Below are 22361 nucleotides of genomic sequence, written 5' to 3'. Positions count from 1 at the left end.
CCCCCCAGAGATCTGAGGCAGGTCAAACCCTGCAACTTAGGAGTGCTGGCCCGGCCTAAGCATTTTAGAACAAGATAAAGGGCATACCGGAGACCCTGACAACAGGGTGGCGGGGGATGTGAGGTTTCTCAGGCATCCTCTACTTTCAGGTCTGCTTGCAAGTTCCCATGATCGTGGGTTAATAATACTGCCTGGGGGTTCTGGTCTCAGCTTCCTGCACAGCGGCCTGGCCTCTCATCTGGATGCCCCACGTATTACCCTCTCTGCTCTCCAAGCCTGGCAGGGGTGGGCATCACAAGCAGCCCCAAGGCACCCCTGCAAACTGGGAGTTGTCCTCCTAATTCAGCAGATGAAGAGACAGGGCCAGGGAGTCCTCCCCATTCCCAGGGGTGGCAGAACCAAAACAAAACACACTGCCTCCTCTCTTGATGTCCCACCCTCCGTAACCCCAGGCTGCTGCACACCCAGCCGCTGCCACAGCGCATCTCCAGAAAAACCTAGAAACACGAGGAAAGAGCAGCCTCAGGCAAGCAGGTGCCACTCTGCACCTGCACTCTGCTGCCCTCCCCAGGAAGCCTCCTCCTGTCCATCCTCAAAACTCGGGGCCCCTGATGGCAGCAGAAGCATTGGGGACCATGGTCAACACTCACACCTCAAGGGCAGACCAAGCATGCATCTGCACAGTGCTGGCTCCTGGGACAGCACACCTACCAAGTCACACGACCCACCCTCCACAGTATTGTCCCATCCAAGGACACTAAATATGGCTGCCTAGAAATCCACCCCCGCCCCCAGCCAGAACTCCCCAGTGCATCCAGGGATAGGGTGGGACAAGCCACGTATTTCTCAGGGGCTCTTGGGTCCCCGGACAAGGGCTGAAGCCAAGTCAAGAACATGCCAAATGCTGTGCTCTCAGCCACCAGGGCCAGGGTGGTGAAGGAGTGGGGCTTCCCCTAGCACCCTAAGTCCACATGCCCACAACCCTTGGCAACTCCCTGTACCCACCTTGGCCTGTCCACCAGCACCAGAGGGCTCAAAAGGGACAGCCCCAAACCCCAAAGAGATGGGGCCCCACATGTTAGGGAAAAAACATGGACTCCAGACAGATCACACTGTCTACATGGGCCTTGGCAGGGAGGACAGAAGACGTCAGAGATGCCCTGTGACCAGCATGCCCCTCAGGCACCACCCTGTACAGCATCAGTTTCCTCTTCTATGAAACGGGCCGTGGGCAGGAGGATCCCATAAAATTGTGCCCCAGGCCTCCGCACGGGTTCTAGGCTACAGTCAGCACCCAACAATTGCCTCCAGGGATGTCACCGCCAAACTGCTGGCTTTACCTGAGGCTCAAACCCATCCCTGGTTTCCCTCTTGCCATCCAAAGCCCCCAGCAGTCTGGAGCCTGAGACCTGATGGCCCAGAGGCTGCCAGAAGGCACTGGCATCACATGGAGCCAGTGTCCCCAGCAGAAAGACACTCAGAGGACCCCAAGCTCAAGGGGCCATGGAGAAAGGGCCTCAACACCACGTCCCCCAGAGAGAGAAGCCTCTCAAAGGCTGCCCCCAGCTCTGTCTGTGTCACTCAAAGAGTAAAAGTCAACACCAAAGATAAAATAAAATCCCTCAGCAGTGCCAAAAATACCTCCCCACGGGATGAGGCTGAGCGGGCGCCAGCTTCCACAGCAGCAACTGTTGCTATGGAGACCAGGCTCCAGACAGCCGGCCGCTGGGCTGGCCGAGGGACAGAGTGGGGGCCAGGCACAGGGTACGGGGATGGATAGGGACTGATCAGCAGGGAGCGGGGGACGATAGAGGTAGGCCAGCATGGTGGGCCCCCAGGAACAAGGGGACCTGCGGCAGCATCGAGCCTTAGTACCAGCCCCCACTCACTGGGGTCAACGGCCTCTCCAGACCTGGGGGGCTCAGGGGCTCCCACCTGCACACAGGCTGCCCACTCCCGGCGCAGGCTGGCACTGGCCCTCCTGCACAGTGGTCACCTGCTCACTGACACATCTGTGCTGAGAGACGCCCTGACCTTAGGAAGCGGGTAAGGTACTACCGAAGTGCACAGTCCCAGCCCAGTGCTCCTCAAGCCTCTCCAGTCACTGGTAACGTTGATCTACAGATGAAGGGGTGAGGAGGGGCAGTTTTCCCAACTGGAAAATCTGTACCAGAGTGGATGGAGGAAAGCAGGACCTCCCACAGACGTTAACACAGCTCTGATCTGAACCCAACACATCCAACATATTCTAGAGCGCCTAACTCTAATATCCACTGGCCTCCCCTGACCTGAAGCTGGCCCCTGCCATCTCAGTTCACTTCTTGGCCTGTGGCTTCCAGCAATGACAAGCTCTCCAGCCCTGTTGGCCTCAGGCCTCCTCTGTCCTCACCCAGGGCCAGGCAGGACAAGGTCAATCCAAAGCCACCAGACACACAGCTCCAAGGCCCTGCCCAGCTTGGGGGTCCTCACACCCCCACCACACACCCATAGTCCTCCTTGGTGCCCTCAGGTGTCCCCACTTTCTGAGCCTCCCTGAGCCCAGGACAGTGCTGACAATTTGCTGAGACATTCATGTCAGGGCCAGGCAGGACCCTGAACGCCAGCCGGTGTCACGGAGCCTCCAAACACCCACTCCGTCCCTTCCTGCTGCACACCCAGCCGGAGAGGGCTCAGAGTCAGCATCCACCCTGCCCCTGCCCCTCCGAGGGAGCCAGCACTTGTTCCTGCAGCATCCCCCATGCCAGGTATCTTGGGTACCCAGCGACAGTTTGCTGGGGGAAAGTGGGGCTTCCCAGCGCATTCAGAACCCTGAATCCTCCTGGAACCCACAGCCCAAGGGGCTGGCCCCGCCTTTCTGGCCCCCACTCCAAACCTGGGCAGTTCTACCGGCAGGTGCTTGGGCCTCCCCACCTCTTGGAAGCCATAACCCTATTCCATGTGGCCAGCACAGGCCATCAATTCTGCCTGCCCTCATCTGCCTCCCCTGCAGAAATGCTGAGCACTCAGGCTGCCCTCCCCTCTGCTTCTCCCACTCCCAGCACCTCATAGACAGCTGTGAAGCCCACATCCCTGAATGGTTTTCATACCCTCTCCCCGAGGAACCTTCAGTGGCTCCCTAGTACCCACTGACCAGGCAGGCAGTTAAAACACCTCCTCAGTGTGGCCTTATGTCAGCCCTCTCCTCTCCAGCACCTGCCAGAATACACTCCCCCACCAACACACCAGCCAGCTTCCCTGACACCCCGAGGCCCCATCAATGCCTCTGGGCCCTGCTCAGGGAGCTTGGTCCAGGAAGCCCCCAGGACATCCCTGCCACAGGGTGCCTGGCCTGCCCCGGCTGCACCATGTCCACGGGGCTGTGTGGGTAACCAGTGGGGACAGTGACCAGGCCGCAGCAGTCTCCCCCAGCTTCTGTAACAAATCAGCACACACAGGGCTTCCAACAACACCTTTATTCTCCCGCAGTTCCAGGCGCCTTGTTCCGGTCCCACGGCCCCTGCCTCCTCTTCCATGGCCACACCCCCTTCTCTGTTAGGACGGCCTAGAGACGACATCTGGCCGACCCTGACAGCCCAGGACGATCTCCCGGTCTCAAGATGCTTAACTTAATCCCATCTGCAAAGTCACCTCTACCGCGTGCAGTGGCATGTCCACGGGCTGCAGGGACCAGGCCTTTACCTCCCAGCCCCCGAGCCCCTGGCCTGGACAGCCCCTGCAGCCCCATCCCACAGGCTCCCTCCCAACCTTCTCTGTAGCCAGCGTCTCCCGGCTCCCCAGTGCTGCCTGTTCTCATTTGCTTTTTCTTTCTTTCAATGAAAACCGGAAACCTCCTCACTCGGCCGGCATCCCTCAAAGCCCCCACCCCTACCCTGTGTCATGCCTCCCCAGCACAGGTGGCCGCTCCTCTGCTACCACCCGCCACCAGTGCCCTCCACTCAGACCACTGTCCACTCCGTCCATGGTCCTGACTGCCACACCTTTCCCTGGGCCAAGCCCCTGGCCCACCGGGCCGCAGGCTGCCTCACTGCAGCTCGAGGTCCTGAGCTGAGTTCAGCAAAGAACACCTGGGGTTCCCCTACTGGGCTCACACCTGCAGCCCCCAGGAAGGACCATCCCAGCTCCCCTCCCAAGAAGCTCTGGGCCCCGTCCCTCCAGCAGAAGCATCACTGCCCCACCCTACAAGACCTGTGGGGCTCTGAGCATCCTATGCCCCCCTACCCTCCAGCACCACCCAGTTGGACACAGGCCCCAGAGGCTCCTCTCCTTCAATGGCTGCCACGTGGATACCAGCCTGGGTGCCTCGTTAATGGCCTCAGACGTGGTCCTTGCAGGAAAAACTGTTATATCTACCCCAGCAGGAACCCCCACCCCTGCAAAGGCAACACAGCCCTTCCAAGCCAGTCTTCCAGCTATAAGTGTTCAGCAAGCACACCTATGTGTGCCTCAGTGCCCCTGCCCCAGGGAAAACCTCAGACTCGGGGAGGCCTCAGTGAGGGAGGAACATTTAGTTCGGGCCACTGCGGTGTCCAGAATCACACTAGAGATAAAGGCCTTTCCAACCCTCCAGATTCAGCCCCCACCGCGCCACCTGCCCCAGCTCCACCCACGTGTAATGTTCCCTCCCCCAAAGAGAAAACACAGCAGAAACCTTTTGTGGAAAGGCCATCAGCCGTGCAAACACCCACCCCTCCCTGAGAGCTGCGCCTCGCAGCAGTTCCTGCCCCTCCCAAGCAGAAAGCGTCCCCTCCCCTGGTAGGCTGGGCCGACCGCCCACGGGGCAGGTGGCCCCTCCGCAAGGTCAACTCAAAGGGCTCCTCCTTCCCACGGAAGCACCAGAGGGGCAGGCCTGTTCCCTGGCAAGTGAGCCAAAGATGAGACACGCGTGCGCAAACACACACACACACGTGCGCGCGCTCGCGCACGCGCGCGCCCACAGGGCCCGGCAGAGGCCCTGACAAGCGAGCCCTCAATGCACACCCGGCCCCCACATGCAGCAGAGCTGGGAGCGTGGGGTCAGCCATGGAGTAGGGTGTGGGTGGGAGCAGCCTGCACTGTGCTGAGCGGCCGCCCCACCAGGGCCCAGCGGTGTCTGGGCACAGAGCTGTCTCGTATAGTCAGGGTCCCACGCCAAACCTTAGTCGCCCCTCACTTCCCCAAGCCAACCTGGAGGCTGGGGCCTACGTATGCCCCAGGTAGCCTCACAGGGTGAGACACACCTTCCCCGCCCCACGCCCTGTGACCTCCAGCAGGGCCAGCAGCCCTCACCGGCCCAGCTGGGTTTCCAGGTGGAAAGTTGGCAACTGTCTCTGCTCAGCCTTGCCAGGCCCTAAGGGGCTCCGCTCTGGCCTGCAGTGAGTGGGAGTGCGGACACAAAGGGCCTGCCTGAACCCCATCCACAAACGGCTCAGGGAAGCAGCCGGCAGGGCCAGAACGTTCCAATGTCACCATCTCACTCCCCTCGGGGAACAGAGCATGGCTTTGTCTTTTTATCACTGCCTTCATCAAATATTTACAGAGGCTGACAGGCCATTTCAGACAGGCCAGATATGAGCCAAAAGGGCTCTTCCCAGGACACAGGGGAGGCACAGGTCCTGGGCACTTGGGAGGCACATGGTCCGGCATGCAGCCCTGGGCAGGGCAGGGAAGGGAGGGCCTCCTGCAGAGCAGGACCTATCCACAGCCCTCATACATGTCCCACCTGGGGTTTAGGTGCTAGTTTTCTGCATACAGTGCCCTAGGGCTAGCAACAGGCCAGGCATAGCTGAGACCTCAGCCCTGCTCCCTTAAGCTCTGCAAGCAGGAAGAATGAACCTCGTGGCCAGGAACGTGTCCTCCATGCTCCGCCTCCCAGGCTGCCAAGACCATGCGGTGTGATCACCCTATCCAGGAAGGCAAGAAGGGGCCTCAAGCCATGAAGGCCAGGTCAGCAGCCCACCTGGACGTGTCCCCCACTCCCCCTGCTCCTCCAGCCAGGTGTGAATGCTGGGCAGCCTTGCTCAGAACACTCTCGGCCCAGACAACAGTCCAGGTGTCCACAGCTGGCAAGAGACAAGCAGACAGTGGAACGCACTCAGCCGCACAGAGGGGATGCTGACAGCTGAGGTGAGGGGCGTCCTGAGGGGCATCCTGACTGGCACAGAGGGCCAGGCACAAAGACTCATCCCAAGCAGGACCCTAAAGCAGGCAGTGTGCAGCCACAGGACGGAAAGCGTCGGTGGCACCGGGACCCTCTGCCATGAGGCGACACCTAGGCCCTCACTGGGAAGGGGCTGCACACACACTAACTGTCCCTAAAAATCCACCCCAATAAAAAAGCAAGGCCCCTCGCTGTTAGCATTTTGTTTTCCTTTACATTTTATATTTACATTTTATCTTTAAAGAACACAAATTTTATATTTTATCTTTTATATTTATATTTTTATCTTTAATATTTATATTTTATTATTGTATACTTTAAAGAAAAATATCTGTCCCTGGCTGGGCGCGGTGGTTCACGCCTGTAATCCCAGCACTTTGGGAGGCCGAGGTGGGCGGATCACGAGGTCAGGAGATTGAGACCATCCTGGCCAACATGGTGAAACCCTGTCTCTACTAAAATAAAAACAGATTACCCAGGGGTGGAGGCGCGCCTGTAGTGCCAGCTACTCAGGAGGCTGAGGAGGGAGAATCGATTGAACCCAGGTGGCGAGGGATGCGGTAAGCTGAGATCGTGCCACTGCACTATAGCCTGGGCGACAGAGCAAGGCTCTGTCTAAAAAAAAAAAGAAAGAAAGAAGAAAGAAAAATACCTGTCCCTTTCTATCTTAAAATCATTTCCCTGTATTTTTTATCTGCTGCTGTTTCATTCGTTTCTAGCTGTTCTAAAGGTTTTTGCCCTTTTCCCTCAGCTCACCCTGTCCTCTGTCCCATAAATGCTCCTAGCCAAGTTTATTCGCTTTCATGCCTCTCTTTTAATCCTCTTTTTACAAATGGCACACGTGGCGTCTGGGCCCACACCCTGGGCCCACGTGGCTGTCTCACCTCTCAGCCACGCAATCCAGAGGCCCGAGAGGTCCCAAGAGCAGGAGGGCCATGCTCAGTTTCCCCCAAGCTCAGCCACGGTTCACTGCATCCAACCACACCAAGCCCAGGGCACCAGACGGACTGACAGGCTGAGGAACTGGGCACCGGCAGCCCAGGGTAGGCATCAAATTGCCGAGAGGCTGAAGGGGGCAGTAGGCCGCCATCGTCCAGCCAGCAACTGAGCTCCCTTCACTAGGACTCTCCATCAACGCTGGCTCTGGAGGGAACGTGCAGAAACGTGCCCTCCTCTGGGCAGACAGACCGGGGTCTCCCTCCTGTAAAGACCACCTAGCCACTTCCAGCTGCCCCAGGACCTGCTACAACAGTGACAGACACAGGCTGGACACCCCATCAGACAAACCTGCCCTGGACCTCTGGCTCTAGGGTCCAGAAAGCAAGGCCAGGCCTCGAGGAGGCCCCCCAATAAACCGTCCATGGCCCCAAGAGTGTCAGAGTCAACAATTCCATGCGATGGACCCTCCCTTGCGCCTCAGCACCTTAATCCTGCGACTCCCCCATGGCGTGCACCCCAGGTGGGGCCGAGGGCAAGGAAGGCTGATGCTAAGCCAGGCAGCAGCCCCACGTTAACGCCTGCTCAGCATGGCCTGTCACTCACCACCCTTGAGGGGACGGAGTGCCGGGCTGGGGCTACCCTGGACACACACATGACCTGCCCAACCGCTGCCCCTCCTAGCTCTTCTCCATAGCTTTGTGTTTTCAATGCTTCTTCCAAAAAACAAATCCACTGCGCTGCTCGAACCTCTTAATTAAAGACAAGAAATTCCAAGAGACCTGTCCGGGCAGATATCAACAGCCTTGCAGCTGGCTGCCCCAGGAAGATGGTTACCTAACTTGAAGACACAGGACAGGGCCAGACGGGAGGCCCAGGGCGTCTCCCACTGCCTGACACACAAGCCCAGCCACCACCAGGTGGAGTGGGGTAGCCTAGAGTCACCAACCCAGGCAGGCCTACAGTGGGAGGTCACCGGGTCCAGAGCCTCGACCGTGGGGAAAGCCTGAAAACAAGCAAATCACAGGTAAGCATCTCGGCTCAGTCCTGGTGCTGCCAGAATGGGAGAGAGGTGGTCCACTCAGACGCCAGGCATGGGTCATCTTTTTTGTGGGAGGCCCGTGTGACCCCAGCACAGCCAGGCTGAGAAGCTGCACCCCACAGAGGGCAAGGAGACTTGCCCACACGTCTCAGGCCCACACAAGGACCTTCAGCCAGAGGGGACAGCCTGGAGGCATGCAGGGTATGTGGGAGCCTGGGTCCAGCTGGAGAGAGCCAGGCTGGAGCCAGACCTCCACCCGCCCTGAACTGACCCAGCGAGAGGATGACAAGTAGGTCTGACCCAGGCCTGACTCAACCAACTGCAACAAAGCTTCCCAGCTCAACTCTAAGTCTTGCACAGCAAGGACAGGGGTGAAAGGGCAATGGGGCAAAAGGGCAGGGCTGGACAGCGGGGGCAGCAGGGCCAGGGCTGGGCAGGGAATGGGGGCCCAGAGGTGGCCTGGGCAATTCACCAGCACTGCACATATCAGCACCGAGGCTATGATCATGACTTAGCAAAAATGCCCAAGAGTATAAAAAACGAGCTAAGAAGGGCATATACCAAAGCAAAAACTGCCACGTCAGAGATGGAGGCTGTGGACAGCTCCTCCTCCATCAGGCTTCCATGTCTGTCATGTCACCTTCCCTAGGAAGCATCCCCTCCACAGAGGCCGTCCCATCCATCCCCACAAAACCCAATGCCCAGGCACCCTCCCCCAACTCAGTGGAGCCGGTCCAGGGCTGCCAGGTGGGAGAAACAAGGCAGCCCAGCCCCTACGCCCCTACCTGGGTGAGCAGGGCTTTCTGTAAGGCCTGAGGAGGGGCCCACCCAAAGAAGCTGGATGGGCCACAGGTGGCTCCCCTTCAGCTTCCCTGCCAGCAAGCCCTGCCTGCCTGGGGAGACTTCAGGCCACTCAGCTTCCACAAGGCTGGCAGCAAGTCCTGGTAGCATCAACCACCCAACCTAACATGGAGGCAGGGCAGCTCCAGCTCAGGGGCCTCTGGCGCCTAAAAGGAGGAGGAAGCAGGACGACCCTGAGCCCCAGAACCACCCGAACCTGCAGTCCACCCTTCTCAGGCTGTGCAGGCTCCCACTCAGCCCCTGGCTGTCTGGGTACACAGGGCAACATTCCGTATTTTCCTGTACCTCAGTTTCCTCCTTAGTAAACTGGGAAAATTTACTGAGGGGGGAATCACAGTGCCTCCCTCCTGGGGAGCAGATATGCTTCTAGAGCACACAGTGGTGCCCCACCAATATAAGCACGGCTATTTCTGTGTTAATGACAGCACTCTGACTTCCTCTAGGTCCCCCACAGGGGCAGCCTGGCCAGATCTGACCTGCACATGCAGCACCTGAGCCAGGAATACACAACCTCACAGTCGTACAGAACACCACACAGGGCCTGGTGCGGTGGCTCACACCTGTAATACCAGCACTCTGGGAGGCTGAGGCAGGCGGATCACCTGAGATCTAGAGTTCGAGACAAACCTAGGCAAGATGGTGAAACATCGTCTCTACTGAAAATATAAAACTTAGCTGGGCGTGGTGTCGTACACCTGTAATCCCAGCTACTCGGGAGGCAGAGGCAGGAGAATCGCTTGAACCCCAGAGGGTTGCAATGAGCCGAGATGGCGCCACTGCACTCCAGCCTGGGCGAAAGAGCGAGACTCCCATGCAAAAAAGAAAAAGAGAAAAGAAGCACCACGCAGATCCAGGCGGGGTCTCCGGGCGAGACCACTGGCCCTAAGCCTTCAGAAGACAATGCTGAAAGATTTAGTAACAATAATAATAAAAAGTGGAGGGGCTGTTCTGGATTGAAATTGACATGACAACCAGACAGAACACACGATCCTTGACTGGCTCCCAGATCCCTTCCCTGGAAAGCGCAGCTCACCCATCTGAGACCTCACTGAGCACCTCCTCAGGTCCTATCCCGGAGTGCCTGGAGCGAGGCAGGGGGTGGAGGCCACGTGGGAACATCCTCCTTCCTATCAGGAGAAGCAGGCTGAAGTACTCAGAGGTAAATTGCAAATCGGTCAGGAAATCACAGACAGATACACAGGACAGTGTCAAATACTAACAACTGGTAACTCCAACTTCTCTGTTGGTTTTTCCAAAGCTTTTCAAAATAAAATGTTGGGCGTGAACAAAAACTGGACTGCTGCCAGAGAGGAGAAACCTTTGCCAGGGTTGGAGCAGAGGCTAGGGGGCTAGGGTGGGCACAAAGGAGGGAAAGAAAATCGTCAGGGCCCGCGGACGCCTGGGTGTGGGAGCTGTGGGCATGGAGGAGCCTGCAGATGTAGTGGGCATGTGTGCTGTGCTGTTCTCTGCAGGCCCAGGCAGAGGAGGGCTCCAGCACGCACAGACACTGACAGTCTTGGAGGGACGAGGTAACCAAGACAGACACAGCAGGCCCCTCCACCCATAGCTTGCCACCCCTCCTGACCAACAGAAACCCAGAAACTAACTATGCCCAGCCCCTGTTACTCCAGTCAAGCCTTTCCCAGGTAACTACATAGCTACAGCTGGCCACACAAACCTATGCTAACCAGGGAGACCTGGTAAATATTTCTCTTTAAGGATTAAAATATGAACAAAGCCACTTGAGAAATGGGCCTTTTGGCTGCTTGGCCCCTACCTAACCACCTGTTTGTTTCCCACCATCAAATGTGGTTGTGATGCCTGGAGCCATGGCAGCCCTACTGCAGCCATGAGGCCAAGCAAGACTAGGGACAAAATGCCAGCACTGCTGAGGACAGACGAAACAGAGATAAAGACCCATGTCCCAGCTGATGTTGCTGAGCCACCTCCAGGGCTGTCACCTGGCTATCTCCAGATTCCAGATTCTGAGTAGGATCAAAGGTTGGCATTGCTTCCCAAAGTCAGCTCACAGCTGAGAACTGTCCCAGCTCCTCCACCGGAGAGCAAGCACACACACTGCCTGGAAAGCAGGGGTTAGGGGCGGGTGTGGGGGAGTGGATACCGGAGGGAGCCCCAGTGGCCCTCCACCAACAGTCAGCCTGTTACACGCCTCCCTAGAGCCAGTCCTGGCTCATAAGATAACTGTGAAATGAAAGACAAAAAGGAGGAGGCCCCACACCTTCCCCCTCCCACCCCTCAAGAGCTTCACAATACAGTGGGCATTGTAAAGGTTCTGAGAAGCAAATTCCACAACAGCAACTCCTGCCTGAACCACCACTCCCCGAACACATCTAGTGACAGCACCCCTTCTGCAGCCATGCTCAACAAGGGGTTCAAAACAGCACCAAGACCAGGAACAAACCTCAGAACCATGGCCTCCTGCAAAACAATGGCGTTAAAGACACTCCAGAGACAGATTTTAAAAGTCATGACACCCTGTGACTACAGCTGTATTTTTAAATGATATATGTGTGTAAACAAGGCGCAGAAGGTACTATTCAAAAATAAAAGCAGTTGTCTTCCCTTGTGTTATGGGTGTTTTTTTTTTTCATTTCTGCAAACATCAAGTAGCTGTCGCATTTTTAAATTAATTAACTATCTTGAGAGACATTCTAAGTTTACGGGAAAACTGAGCAAAGAGTAGAGCTCCCATACACTCCCTCACACCCACACACAGTTTCCCTAATATTAACATCTTGCATTAGTGTGGTACACTTGTTATACCTGATGAACCAATACTGATGCATTATTCACTAAAGGCAAACGTTTACACGTGGGTTGACTCTGGGTGCTATACATGCTATGGGTTTTGACAAATGCATAATGACAATTATTCACCAGTAAAGTACCATAAAAATAGCTTCACTGCCCTAAAAATCTGCTCTTCATCCCTCCCTTCCTCTAATCCCTGGCAGCCACTGATCTTTTTTTTTTTTCTGTCTTCATGGTTTTGCCATGTCCAGAATGTCATCTAGTTGGAATCATATGACATGCAGGCTTCTCGGGTTGGCTTCTTTCTTAAGTATTCATTTTTGGTTTATCTCTGTGTTTTCCTGTCTTTGCAGCTCATTTCTTTTTAGCACTAAGGAAGATTCCATTGTCTGGATGTGCCACAGTTTGTTTATCCATTCACCTGCTGAAGGACATCTGGGTTGCTTCCAAGTTCTGGCAATTACGAATAAAGCTGCTATAAACATCCGTGTGCGGGTTTTTGTGTGGACCTAAGTTTTTAACTGCTTCGGGTGAATACCAAGGAACGAGGTTGCTGGACTGTAAGAGTGCGTTTAGTTTTATAAGAAACTACCAAACTATCTTCTAAAATAGCAGTACCATTTTGCATTCCTACCAGTGATGAATAAGAGCTCCTGTCACTACTCCACATCCTCGCCCGCATTCGGTCTTAGTGTTCTAGATTTTGACCATTCTGGTAGGTATGCAGTGGGAGCTCACTGTTTGAATCTGCAATTCCCTCAGGACTTATGATGGGCAACATCCTTTCATATGCTTATTTGCCATCTGTGTGTCTTCCTTGGTGAGGTATCTGTTAAGCTCTTTGACCTATTTTTTTTTTTAGCTGATTGTTTTCTTATTGTTGAGTTTTAAGAGTTCTTTGTATATTTTGGATAAGAGTCCTTAAACAGATGGGTCTTTTGCAAATATTTTCTCCCCGGCTGTGGCCTGTCTTCTCATTCTCTTGACAGTGTCTTTCACAGAATAGAAGCATTTAATTTTAATCAAGTCTAGCTTATCATTATTTTCTTTCAAGGACTGTGCCTTTGGTGTGATATCTAAAGTCACTGCCAAAGCTAGGTTTATAATTTTGGATTTTCCATTTAGGTATGTGGCCAATTCTATTTTTTGGTGAGGGGTGTAAGGTCTGTGTCTGGAATCATTTATCTGTTTGTGGATGTCCAGCTGTTCCAGCGCCATTTGTTGAAAAGATGATCTTGTCTCCATTTCATTGCCTTTGCTCCTTTGTCAAAGATCCGTTGACTTTATTCATGAGGGTCTATTTCTGGGCTTACTATTCTATTCCATTGATCAACTCTTCTGTTCTTTTACCAATACCGCACTGCCTTAATCACTTTTCTTTCCTTCTTTTCAAAAAATGTTAATATAATTTAATGAGAGCTAACTTAAATTAGAAGTCATAATCAAGTATTCTGGGAAATCCTCAGAATTCAATGCTGCAGGGAAGAGAATTAGATGTGAAAACTCTCAGAGGCAGGAAAACTTGAAGACGGTGTTGAGGCTGCCAACCTCCAGAGTCCCCACTCAGGCCTCTCCACCCAGCTGGGATTCCCGAAAACACAACATTCCCTGAACTGTCTATGGTCAGAGGCAGATCGTAGCTTGCTTTTCAAAAATCCCAGCTGCTGCTGTTCACACCCTTTTTCTTATCTGCAGCTCAAGCGCTAAGGCAACAGCGGAATGGGTGCCCACAGCTCCCGGGCAAGGAGACAGGCAGCCTCAGGAACCAGCCTCCACCTGCCGGGTCGGCTTGCTCTCCACATCTCTGCTGGAGACAACTGTTTGTTTTGCAGGGGAAGCAAGAGGGTGAAACAAGGTTGACCTGAGACCCCTGTGTGCTCAGGTGAAACACACTTCTCTCAATAGTCCCCCCAGCAGTGAAGAGTAGCTAGCACCATCCACACTGCACAAATGGGTAAACCGAGGCTCGCAAAAACAGGTGCCTTCCCATGGCCACATACTGGGAACATGGCAGAGCTCTCTCACCCCTGGATATTTTGTACGCACCAGGGGCAATGTCCTTCCTGGCTGGGAGGCTCCCAAATCCCCCTTCCCACCACGGCAGGCAGATGCTGATACCCCATCACAGCTGCACAGCCAGGGCGGACCACAAGGGAGACCCAGACACACGGCCCAAACCTCTGCTGGGCCAGGTCAAGTTCTTCTCCATCAATGACGTGACCTAAAGCTCTGTGCCATCACCTTGGGTGTCTTCCAACTGCAGCCTGAAGCTAGGCCAAGCCACAGGCCCTGAGAGACACCAACGAAATGCCTATGGGCATAGAAGGGCTGCAGCTCCAAGCTGTCCTGGAAGGTGAGGGGCAAGCCCAGCCAGCCCATGACCACCAGCCAGCCCCACCCAGACCGTGGGCCAGCAGGGCCCAGGGGATGGGAAGAAGGGTAACTCCTGAGGGAAGGCACAGTTGTCCTTAAGGTGCAGCACAGCTCCCAATTTCGTTTTAGCACCTACAACTCGGAATGTGCTGCCTATTGTATGCATCATGTCTTGAAATGCTCCTGGCATCCTGGGGCACCCTCCTGTCCCGGGCAGCCCCTCTGTGCAGGGATGTGGGTGGGGGGCTTCTCCTTCCTGTCCCCTCAGAGACTCAGTCCTGGCCCATCCCTGTGTACCTGGGCTGCCCACCTGGGCTCCCAACTCAGGATCAGCCTGGGAGGCCACATTCCCCACGAGGACCACCCTTGGCCACCTACAAAGCACTCAGGTTAAGCATGTCCCAAGCCAAGGCCTGCTCTTCCCCCAAATCCACATGTCCCCATCTCCCTCAGAGGACAGCAGCCAGCGGCCACATCCTGCCAGGCCCAAAATTCTGCCAATGCTGCCACCATGATTTCTACCTTCTCTCTCTCTCTCCTTTTTTATTTTATTTTATTTTATTTTTTTTTTTTTTGAGACAGAGTCTCACTGTGTCGCCAGGCACCATGCTGGAGTGCAGTGGCACGATCTCAGCTCACTGCAACCTCTGCTTCCCGGGTTCAAGCAATTCTCCTACCTCAGCCTCCCAAGTAGCTGGGACTACAGGTGCGCCCCACCATGCCCAGCTAATTTTTGTATTTTTTAGTAGAGATGGGGTTTCACCATGTTGGCCAGGATGTTCTCGATCTCTTGACCTTGTGATCCGCCCACCTCGGCCCCCCAAAGTGTTGGGATTATAGGCGTCAGCCATCGCACCCAGCCTTTTTTAATTTTTTTTAAGATGGAGTCTCCCTCTGTCACCAGACTGCTGGAGTGCAGTGGCACAATCTCAGCTCACTGCAATCTCCGCCTCTCAGGTTCAAGCAACTCTTCTGCCTCAGCCTCCCAAATAGCTGGCATTACAGGCGCCCGCCACCACACCTGGCTAATTTTTTGTATTTTTAGTAGAGACAGGGTTTCACCATGTTGGTCAGGTTGGTTTCGAACTCTTGACCTCAAGTGATCCGCCCATCTCAACCTCCCAAAGTGTTGGGATTGACAGGCATGAGCCACCACACCTGGACGATTCCTACCTTCTCTACCTTCAAACCCAATCTAAATCCTGTGTTCTCCACCACCCTCAAATGCACCCAGAATCCAAAGCTTCTCCCCTCCTGGCCCCCACCCCACCAAGTACCAGCCCTGTAGTCTCTCACCTAGATGGTGGCAGTCACCTCCCTGCTGGTCCCCTGCCTCTACCCTCATCCCCAACTGTCCCAAGGCACCCAGAGAGATCCTGTCAAAACCTCAGCCGACTCCCGCCCCTCCTCTAGCCTCACTCAGAACTCCCCAACCTGCCTGACACATTTCCAAGTCTCTCAGGCTGTCTCCCAGAGCTGTGACCTGTCCTGCTCACTACGGTAGCCCCAGGCCTAGAACCAGGACACACACTCAACGAATGCTCAAGTCAACGTACATACAAGCCTGTGCTATGGAGACCCGGGCACAGGCCTCTAGAACCTTCAGGAACATCCGCTCCCTCCCCTTCTCTTGATGCTATCTTCTGGCTAGCAGTCCAACAACAAAGCTTTACCCCACCTCAGCGTAACCCCCCGGCCATCCCCGGAAATGACGGGGCAGGGATGGGGGATGCATCTCAGGGCCCACGAGACCCTCCCACTGACCTGGAGCTCGTCCTGGCCTCGGTGAAGCCCAACACAGTCATGGCATGGCCACCCAGTCTAGGTCCTCACAGCCCAAATGCCCCAATCCTGTCCTCCGCGGACGCCTCCAGCGCAGGTCCCATCTCGAGCCTCCTTGGCCTCTCCCAGCCCTGCTGTGTCCCAGCCCCTCCGTCTCCCTTGCTGCGAGCTGGTCTATAGGCTGTCCCTATCTTGGTCTGTCTGGTGTCCCGGTGACCACCTCTAGATCACCTGGGTCTGTTTTATCCTCTGGAAAAGCAGCCACGCAGAGGAGAGCCCAGGATCAAGCCTGGAGATGCAGGTGACCCTGGAAGCAGCCATGGCACATGTGACCATTTGCGCCCATGTTTAACGTGAGGAAAAATAAGAACGGTGACACTCAACTGCCCCAGCCACATCCCGCGCACTCCACAGGGCCTGTGGACACAAATGCAGAGGCAGGATGCTTCTGCTGCCACAGAAGCTTTCAGTGCCGCGGGAGGGCGTGTCCAGCTGTCCTGGCAGGCCTCCTAACACGCTGACGGGGACTGAGAAAACACCAGCTTTGGCAATAGCAAATCAAATGAGCAGCGTGTGGGGGCTGGCCCTCCACGCACCTGAGCCAGTGCTGGGGTCCTCCCTCCGGGGCTCAGAGAGTAGCACAGGTACACTTGAGTCCCACGGCAGCCTGGTCCTGATTCAGCTCAGCCAGGAGCCCCCAAGGCACCGCTAAGCCACGGGAGCACCTGTTTCCAGCAGGGAACAAGCCGTGGTGCCTGAGCTTCAATGTGCTCCCCACGACAGTGACCTGTGCAGGCTGCTGTCTGTCATCGCTGCTGATACACACCTCGCCACCACCACTTGGGGGACAGAAGCAGCGCTGCGAGCTCGGTGCCCACGTTTCTGCCCTGGCGGGCGGGAGGGAAAGCCGGTCTGCACAGGCCTTTCAGGCAGCTAGTGCCAGCCTTTTTTGCCAACTAAACCAAAACCATGGTCAGCATGGCGCAGAAAACACCTCGCCCAGCAAAACAAATTCAGTGTTGGCATCCAAGTGATTTCAAATTACAACTCTCCCAATGCAATTAAGCACTTCGGAGATTTTTAAAAAGGGGTGACCGCCAGCCAAATCAGGTCAAGCTTTCTGATTGTCCTGCTTGTCCTGCCCGAGTGAGCAAGCGCCAGGCACCTCCTCTGTGCTCGGCACTGGCTTGCCCCCTCGTCTCCTCTTCTCCCCACGACAGCTGGGTCAGGGCTGAAAGCAGGCAGGGCTGGCAGCCGGGCCTCCCGCGAGAGGTCATCAGTGCAAAGCACTCAGGCTCTCCAGTGCCCCAAACCCTTGGCCTGAGGCTACGTGGCTGATGACATGAGAGGGCCTGCCTAGAAAGGTGATGAGGATCCCATCTGCAGGGGAAGGCAAACCAGCTCAGCACTGGCACTGGCGGGGCTGCCCGCGGCTGGGAGAGAGGCTGTCAGGTGGCTGGGCTGTCCCTGGAGGATGGGGGGGACCACCCGCTTGGCACAGGCCACTTGCAGTGAGCCTCAACTGGCATCATCCACTCCTGGACCTGGAAGATGGACAGGACACTGGGACACTGAGACATCAGCTGAGGCAGGACACATCGGTCCGTGAGCCCTGCCCCCACCGGGCAGCACCAGGCTGCAGCAAGACCTACTTTGTGACTTTCTGGGACTAGCAGCAGCGCCCCCATCCTTAGTCCTCTTTAGGATTCACACCGCTCTGCAAGGGCCCAGCAAGTGCTCTGAGCCGAGGAAAGGAATACACGTCTCCGAGAAGGAGAAAGACCCCCATGCTGGACGCAGGCCCCAGCACCATCTCGGGAAACTCAGGGAACTCAGGTTCCAGCCCTGCAACAACAGCTCAGAGGCAGTGGCACTGAGGTGCTAAGATCCTGTGTCCCCGAAAGTCAGGAGTTGCTGACAGGGAGGCATCAGTGTTGTTAAAGGGGGTGAAAACCAAGCTTATTCCAGGTACCCGATGGAGACACAGCAGAAACAGGAAGATCTGGGAAAGGCAAAGAGGCTGCCTCCCTGGGTCTGAGTTGGCTGTGTTTTCTCAATGTGGGCGCCTGTGGCCAGCTCAAAGGTGGCAGCATGTGAGAGTGGGACCCCTGAGCCACATGAAACGGTGTTGGTCCAGCAACCGGGGTAGCCACGAAGGCCGAGGAAGTCACGAAAGCTCAACACCAAAAGAAGGAGGGGACATGGTTGTGCTGACTCAGTCGAAAGTGGGAGAGCAAGGGGTGGCCACGGCACAACGCCAGGCACCCCCCATTGCTGTACTGTGACCTCGCCACCCCCCAGAGGAGGGTCTTGTAGAAAGTCAGGCCAGTGACCCAGATCGGCACCCCCAGAGTAGTGGGGCCAGCTATGGCAGGTGGTGGAGGTTCCCAGAACTGACAGGGAACCCTCAACCCTATCTGACAGGACAGGGGTCTGTGGGGGGACCAGGGCTGGCCAAAGATGGCCACGGGAACACAGGACATGTGGGCAAGGAGGAGGGCGGTGGGATTCTGGTGTTTCACTTCCTTCCTCGTTACCGTAATGTGTTCTGCTGCCAAGAATAAAGTTCATTCAAGAGAAGAATGACAGGGAAGTATTTTAAAATGGCTTCCCCCACAAAAAAACAGCACAGGTTCTAGCTTTGCACATCTGGAGAATTCAGAAGGTGAAACACCTCACTGCCCTTCGACATAAGATAAATAAATACTACCTTCTCTACGGAGCTCTTTCAACACTGATTTATCAAAGGAAATCTGACGTCCTCTAAGCCAGGCTTACTAGGTCCACATGAAGGCATTTTCCCCAACTGGCAGGGAACCCTGAAAAACACAAGTGAGCTCATCGCCTCACAGTTCTCCAAGGAGGCCCCCCAGCCTGCAGAGGGCAGGGAGGGAGACAGGGCCCAGGCACCTAGGCAGACGGCAGGTGCTGTGGGCACAGGGGAAGAGAGGGATGGAGGCCAAGAGCAACACCGAGAAGGGCTCCTGGCTGCAGGCAACATCCCCCTAGACCTTCCCTTCGCTGCGTAAAGCGTGACTCCCAGGAACCCTCCCCATGCCCGGCATGCTGGGGGTCAAGGTACAGGATGGCATCTCCACATAGTGGACTAAGAACTCCTCCCAGGCACAAAGGCAATTCACCTAGAGAAGGAGCGCCCACCTGTGGCCCTTCCCTGGCAGGGTGACCCCTCCACTCAGTGAGATATGACCCCACATCCCACCCAGAAGCACACTCCCTCGCAGAGTCCGACACCCCTCCCACAGCCCTGATCTCCCTGTGGCCCTACACCGCACCCTCTTCCGCTCCACACACCCAGGACATCACGCAGGCAGCCCCATTGCCAGTCCCTCCAATAGCGCTGCACAAAGTCAGCCTGCACCATTCTACACACAGACAGGGGCCCCCCTCCCCGATCCCACAATGTCCTGCCATCTCCTCACTGGTGACCTTAGGGGTGCTTCCACGTCCCCTCAGTCCTCACAGTTTGTGATGCAGAGGCTTCCAGCACCGCCCCAGCACACAGCAGGTTCTCGGCAAAGAGGGCTCTTCTAAGCAGGTCAGACTCCCTCTTGTGGAAAACCCTCTCAGATCAGAACAGGCAGAGGGAGCTAATGCCAAATGACACACATCGACCAGGGACAAATGTTGGAGGAGGTGGCTACTTGTTGGGGGAGGTGAGGGTCAGTTTCCCCACCAGTTTGGGGCACCAGTAACATCCCGGCAAGGAACTGCAACACACAGTCCAGAAGCACCTCTAAGTTGCTGTTCCCATCTAGAGACAAGGAGCAAGAGACCCCTGGACAGAGGCCAGGCTCCACCCCATGCCCGCAGGGGACAGACCCAGAGACAGAACCGCTTGCCTTTCCTTAAAGGGAATGGGAGCTGACAAGCTCCAAGAGTCACATGCGCCTGCAATGCCTCAGCCAGATCAGCAGGCTCCAGCTGCCGAGGTCTAACTCAAATCCAGCCTGCTGCAGCACCCCTCCCCCATCCGCCACCCTGCAGAGGTAGCTCTTGGAGGCAGCACCCAAGGGTGCTCGGCATGCCCTGCCAGGTCTGTGGGCAACAGCAGTTAGACTGCTCACCAGAATCAAGAGTCATCTCCCCTTTCAAGTCCTCTCTCCTCTCTGCCTTCCCATGCAGCAGGAATGCCCAGAACACCCCAGGACCCCGAGATCACAGCCTCCTGCCCCACCCACCGCCTCTCCTGTACCATTGGAACCTGCAGGACCATGAGGGAGGGGTGCTGTTCAGTCCCTCCTAAGGAACTCACACAATGCCACTGTCCCCTGTCATGAAAAGCCACATCTCTGAGGCAGAACCAAGGGGTGGTAGAGAGGCAGGTCTCTGGAGCTCTTTGTCTTGGGAGAAAGGCTGACGATAGGTCGACACCACCGAATTAGCCAGGCTTGCACACACATGCAGGCCATCCTGTAGGGGCTGAAGGATATAGCAACTGAATCCCATTTCTGAGCCAAAAATGTAAGCGTCCTGTAGTGTGGCCGGCAGCCCCAGAGCACAGCTTGCCCCAGCTAGCCCCAGCCCTGTGTCAGGCCTGGACTGGACGGCCAGCTAACTTTACAGGCCAATGGAGTACACTTACACCTCCGATTGGCACTCTCCCAGACTGGCTCGCAACTGACAGCTGCCCCTCTCCAAGGAGGGAGGCCTGTATAAACACCCCCTGGACAGGCACGGCCTCTGTTTCCAAGGCTGGCCCAGGACAGGTAGGGTGGCTGTTTACATAATCTTCCAGAGCTGGGGCTGACACCAGGGTGATGGCAGGATTATGAAAAACGCATGCCTAGAGCCTCTGCATCCAAGAAAACCCCCACCCGCATTCTGCATGACTCGGTTTTAAGACCTCTCACACGTCCATTTTGTGAACAAATGGAGCTCTCAGAGCAGCAGAGGCGACTAACCACACTTCCAGGCCTTGCCCAGCCGGCCGCAGAGCCCTACCAGACACCACCTCTGGGTCACAGACCCCTGGGTCAGAAGAATTCTCTGCAGGTATCCCTGCTGGGGCACCCACAGCTTGGGGGACACAGGAAAGTACTAATTTATGGGCAGCTCAGGGCCTCCAAACTGCCCTGTGAGCGCACACATCAGGCCTTGAAGCCGCCACGCTGTTTTGCAAAGACACAACAGTCCAGACCACCTGGGTCATTAAAGTGGGTCATCAGGACTGGAGAAGCCGCAGCCTAAGAGACACAGCCTCCAAGATCCACTCTCCAGGGCCTCCCCTACGCCCAGGGCGCGCACACTTAGACGAAACGCAACCAGAGGCCTGCCCTCGCCACGAGCTGACTCACAAACCTGCGCGCGGACAAAGCCAGGCCCCACACGCCGTCCGCACACCTGGCACACATCCTGCCGGCCACCCACGCAGAGGGTGACACACACAGCGCCCCGCCGCCCCCAGGGGTTCTTAAGGCACAGCGCAGGAGCAAGGACGGGCCCAAGGACGCGATCGCGGACAGACCCTGCGGAAAGCCCTCTGCGGGCTGGCGCACCCTCACCTGCAGCTCACACCAGGCCACCTCCACCCAGGTCTCCGTGTCCAGCCCCTTGTAGACGGTCTTGAAGGAACCGCGGCCCAGCTCGATGTCGAACTTGAGGAAGCGGCCGTCCAGAGAGGTGGCCACTGCCTTGAGATCGTCCTCATCGTCCTCCTCCTCTTCGGGCTCGTCCCGGCGTGTGCGCCCGGGCTCAGGCTTTGCCTCGGTCGCCCCCTCATCTTCCTTCCTCACTGTCGCCGCCGCCTCCTCCCTGGGGCCGCCGTCGGGGGCAGGCGCAGTTTCGGCAGCAGCTGCGGTGGGGTCCGGGACGGGCTCCTGCGCGACCAAGAGCTCGGGGCCGGCGTCCGCCGGGGCTCCGGGGGCTCCAGGTGGCGCGGCCGGCGCTGCGGGCGCGGGGGCGGCGGGGCGTCCACGGGCGCGCTCCGCGATGAGGCGGCGCGTCTTGCAGAGCAGAAGTACCCGGCGCTGCAGGGGCTGCGGGGGTTGCGGGCCCGGCGCCTCGGCCGCCTCCAAGCCGGGCGGCTCCTCCTGGTCCGACTCTACCACGCTGCGCCGCAGGAAGCGCTGGGGCCCCGGCCGCGCCGCCTTAGCCCGCGGCTCCGCCATGCCCGCGGGCCCTGCGCCGCGCCCGGGCTCCATCAGCGCGCCGGGGGCGTCTCGGCGGCCGCCATCGCCGTCCATCTCTGTGGGCCAAGGACACACAGGCTCGCGTGAGCGCCGGCCCTGCCGCACCTGCCCAGGCCGCGGGATGAGACAGCGCCGCCCCGGGCCCGCGCCCTTCCCAGCCCCGGCCGCTGAGAGAGCCTGCGGAGCTGTCTCTGGGGGCCCTGGGAAACAGGGGCTGCAGACGGGACCAGAGGATCGGGTTGGGGAGGAGGGGTCAGTGCCCCGCTCAGCCCCCGGCGGCTGCGGAGAGGGACGGGCCTGTGCTGTTTCT

The 22361-nt window shown here is 56.9% G+C and overlaps 1 protein-coding gene across 11 annotated transcripts in view; it reads right to left on the bottom strand.

Annotated features, from left to right (window-relative positions):
* WNK2 (WNK lysine deficient protein kinase 2) overlaps positions 1–22120 on the bottom strand; it is a 136361-nt gene extending 114241 nt beyond the window's left edge. For 10 of the 11 annotated variants that reach the window (XM_032268491.1, XM_032268492.1, XM_032268489.1 and 7 more), the window contains exon 1: positions 21425–22105. In XM_032268491.1, coding sequence (XP_032124382.1) covers positions 21425–22105 — 681 coding nt within the window. Of the gene's footprint in view, positions 1–21424 lie in introns of all 11 variants that reach the window. The other variant, XM_032268486.1, reaches the window with a different exon arrangement.
* Between the last annotated feature and the right edge of the window lie 241 nt (positions 22121–22361).

This window comes from Sapajus apella, unplaced genomic scaffold (assembly GCF_009761245.1).
Source record: "Sapajus apella isolate SASKATOON/1434 unplaced genomic scaffold, GSC_monkey_1.0 scaffold182, whole genome shotgun sequence".
NCBI lineage: Eukaryota > Metazoa > Chordata > Mammalia > Primates > Cebidae > Sapajus > Sapajus apella.
The sequence above is the reverse complement of the archived record's forward strand: the minus strand, read 5'-3'. Positions and strand labels throughout refer to the sequence as shown.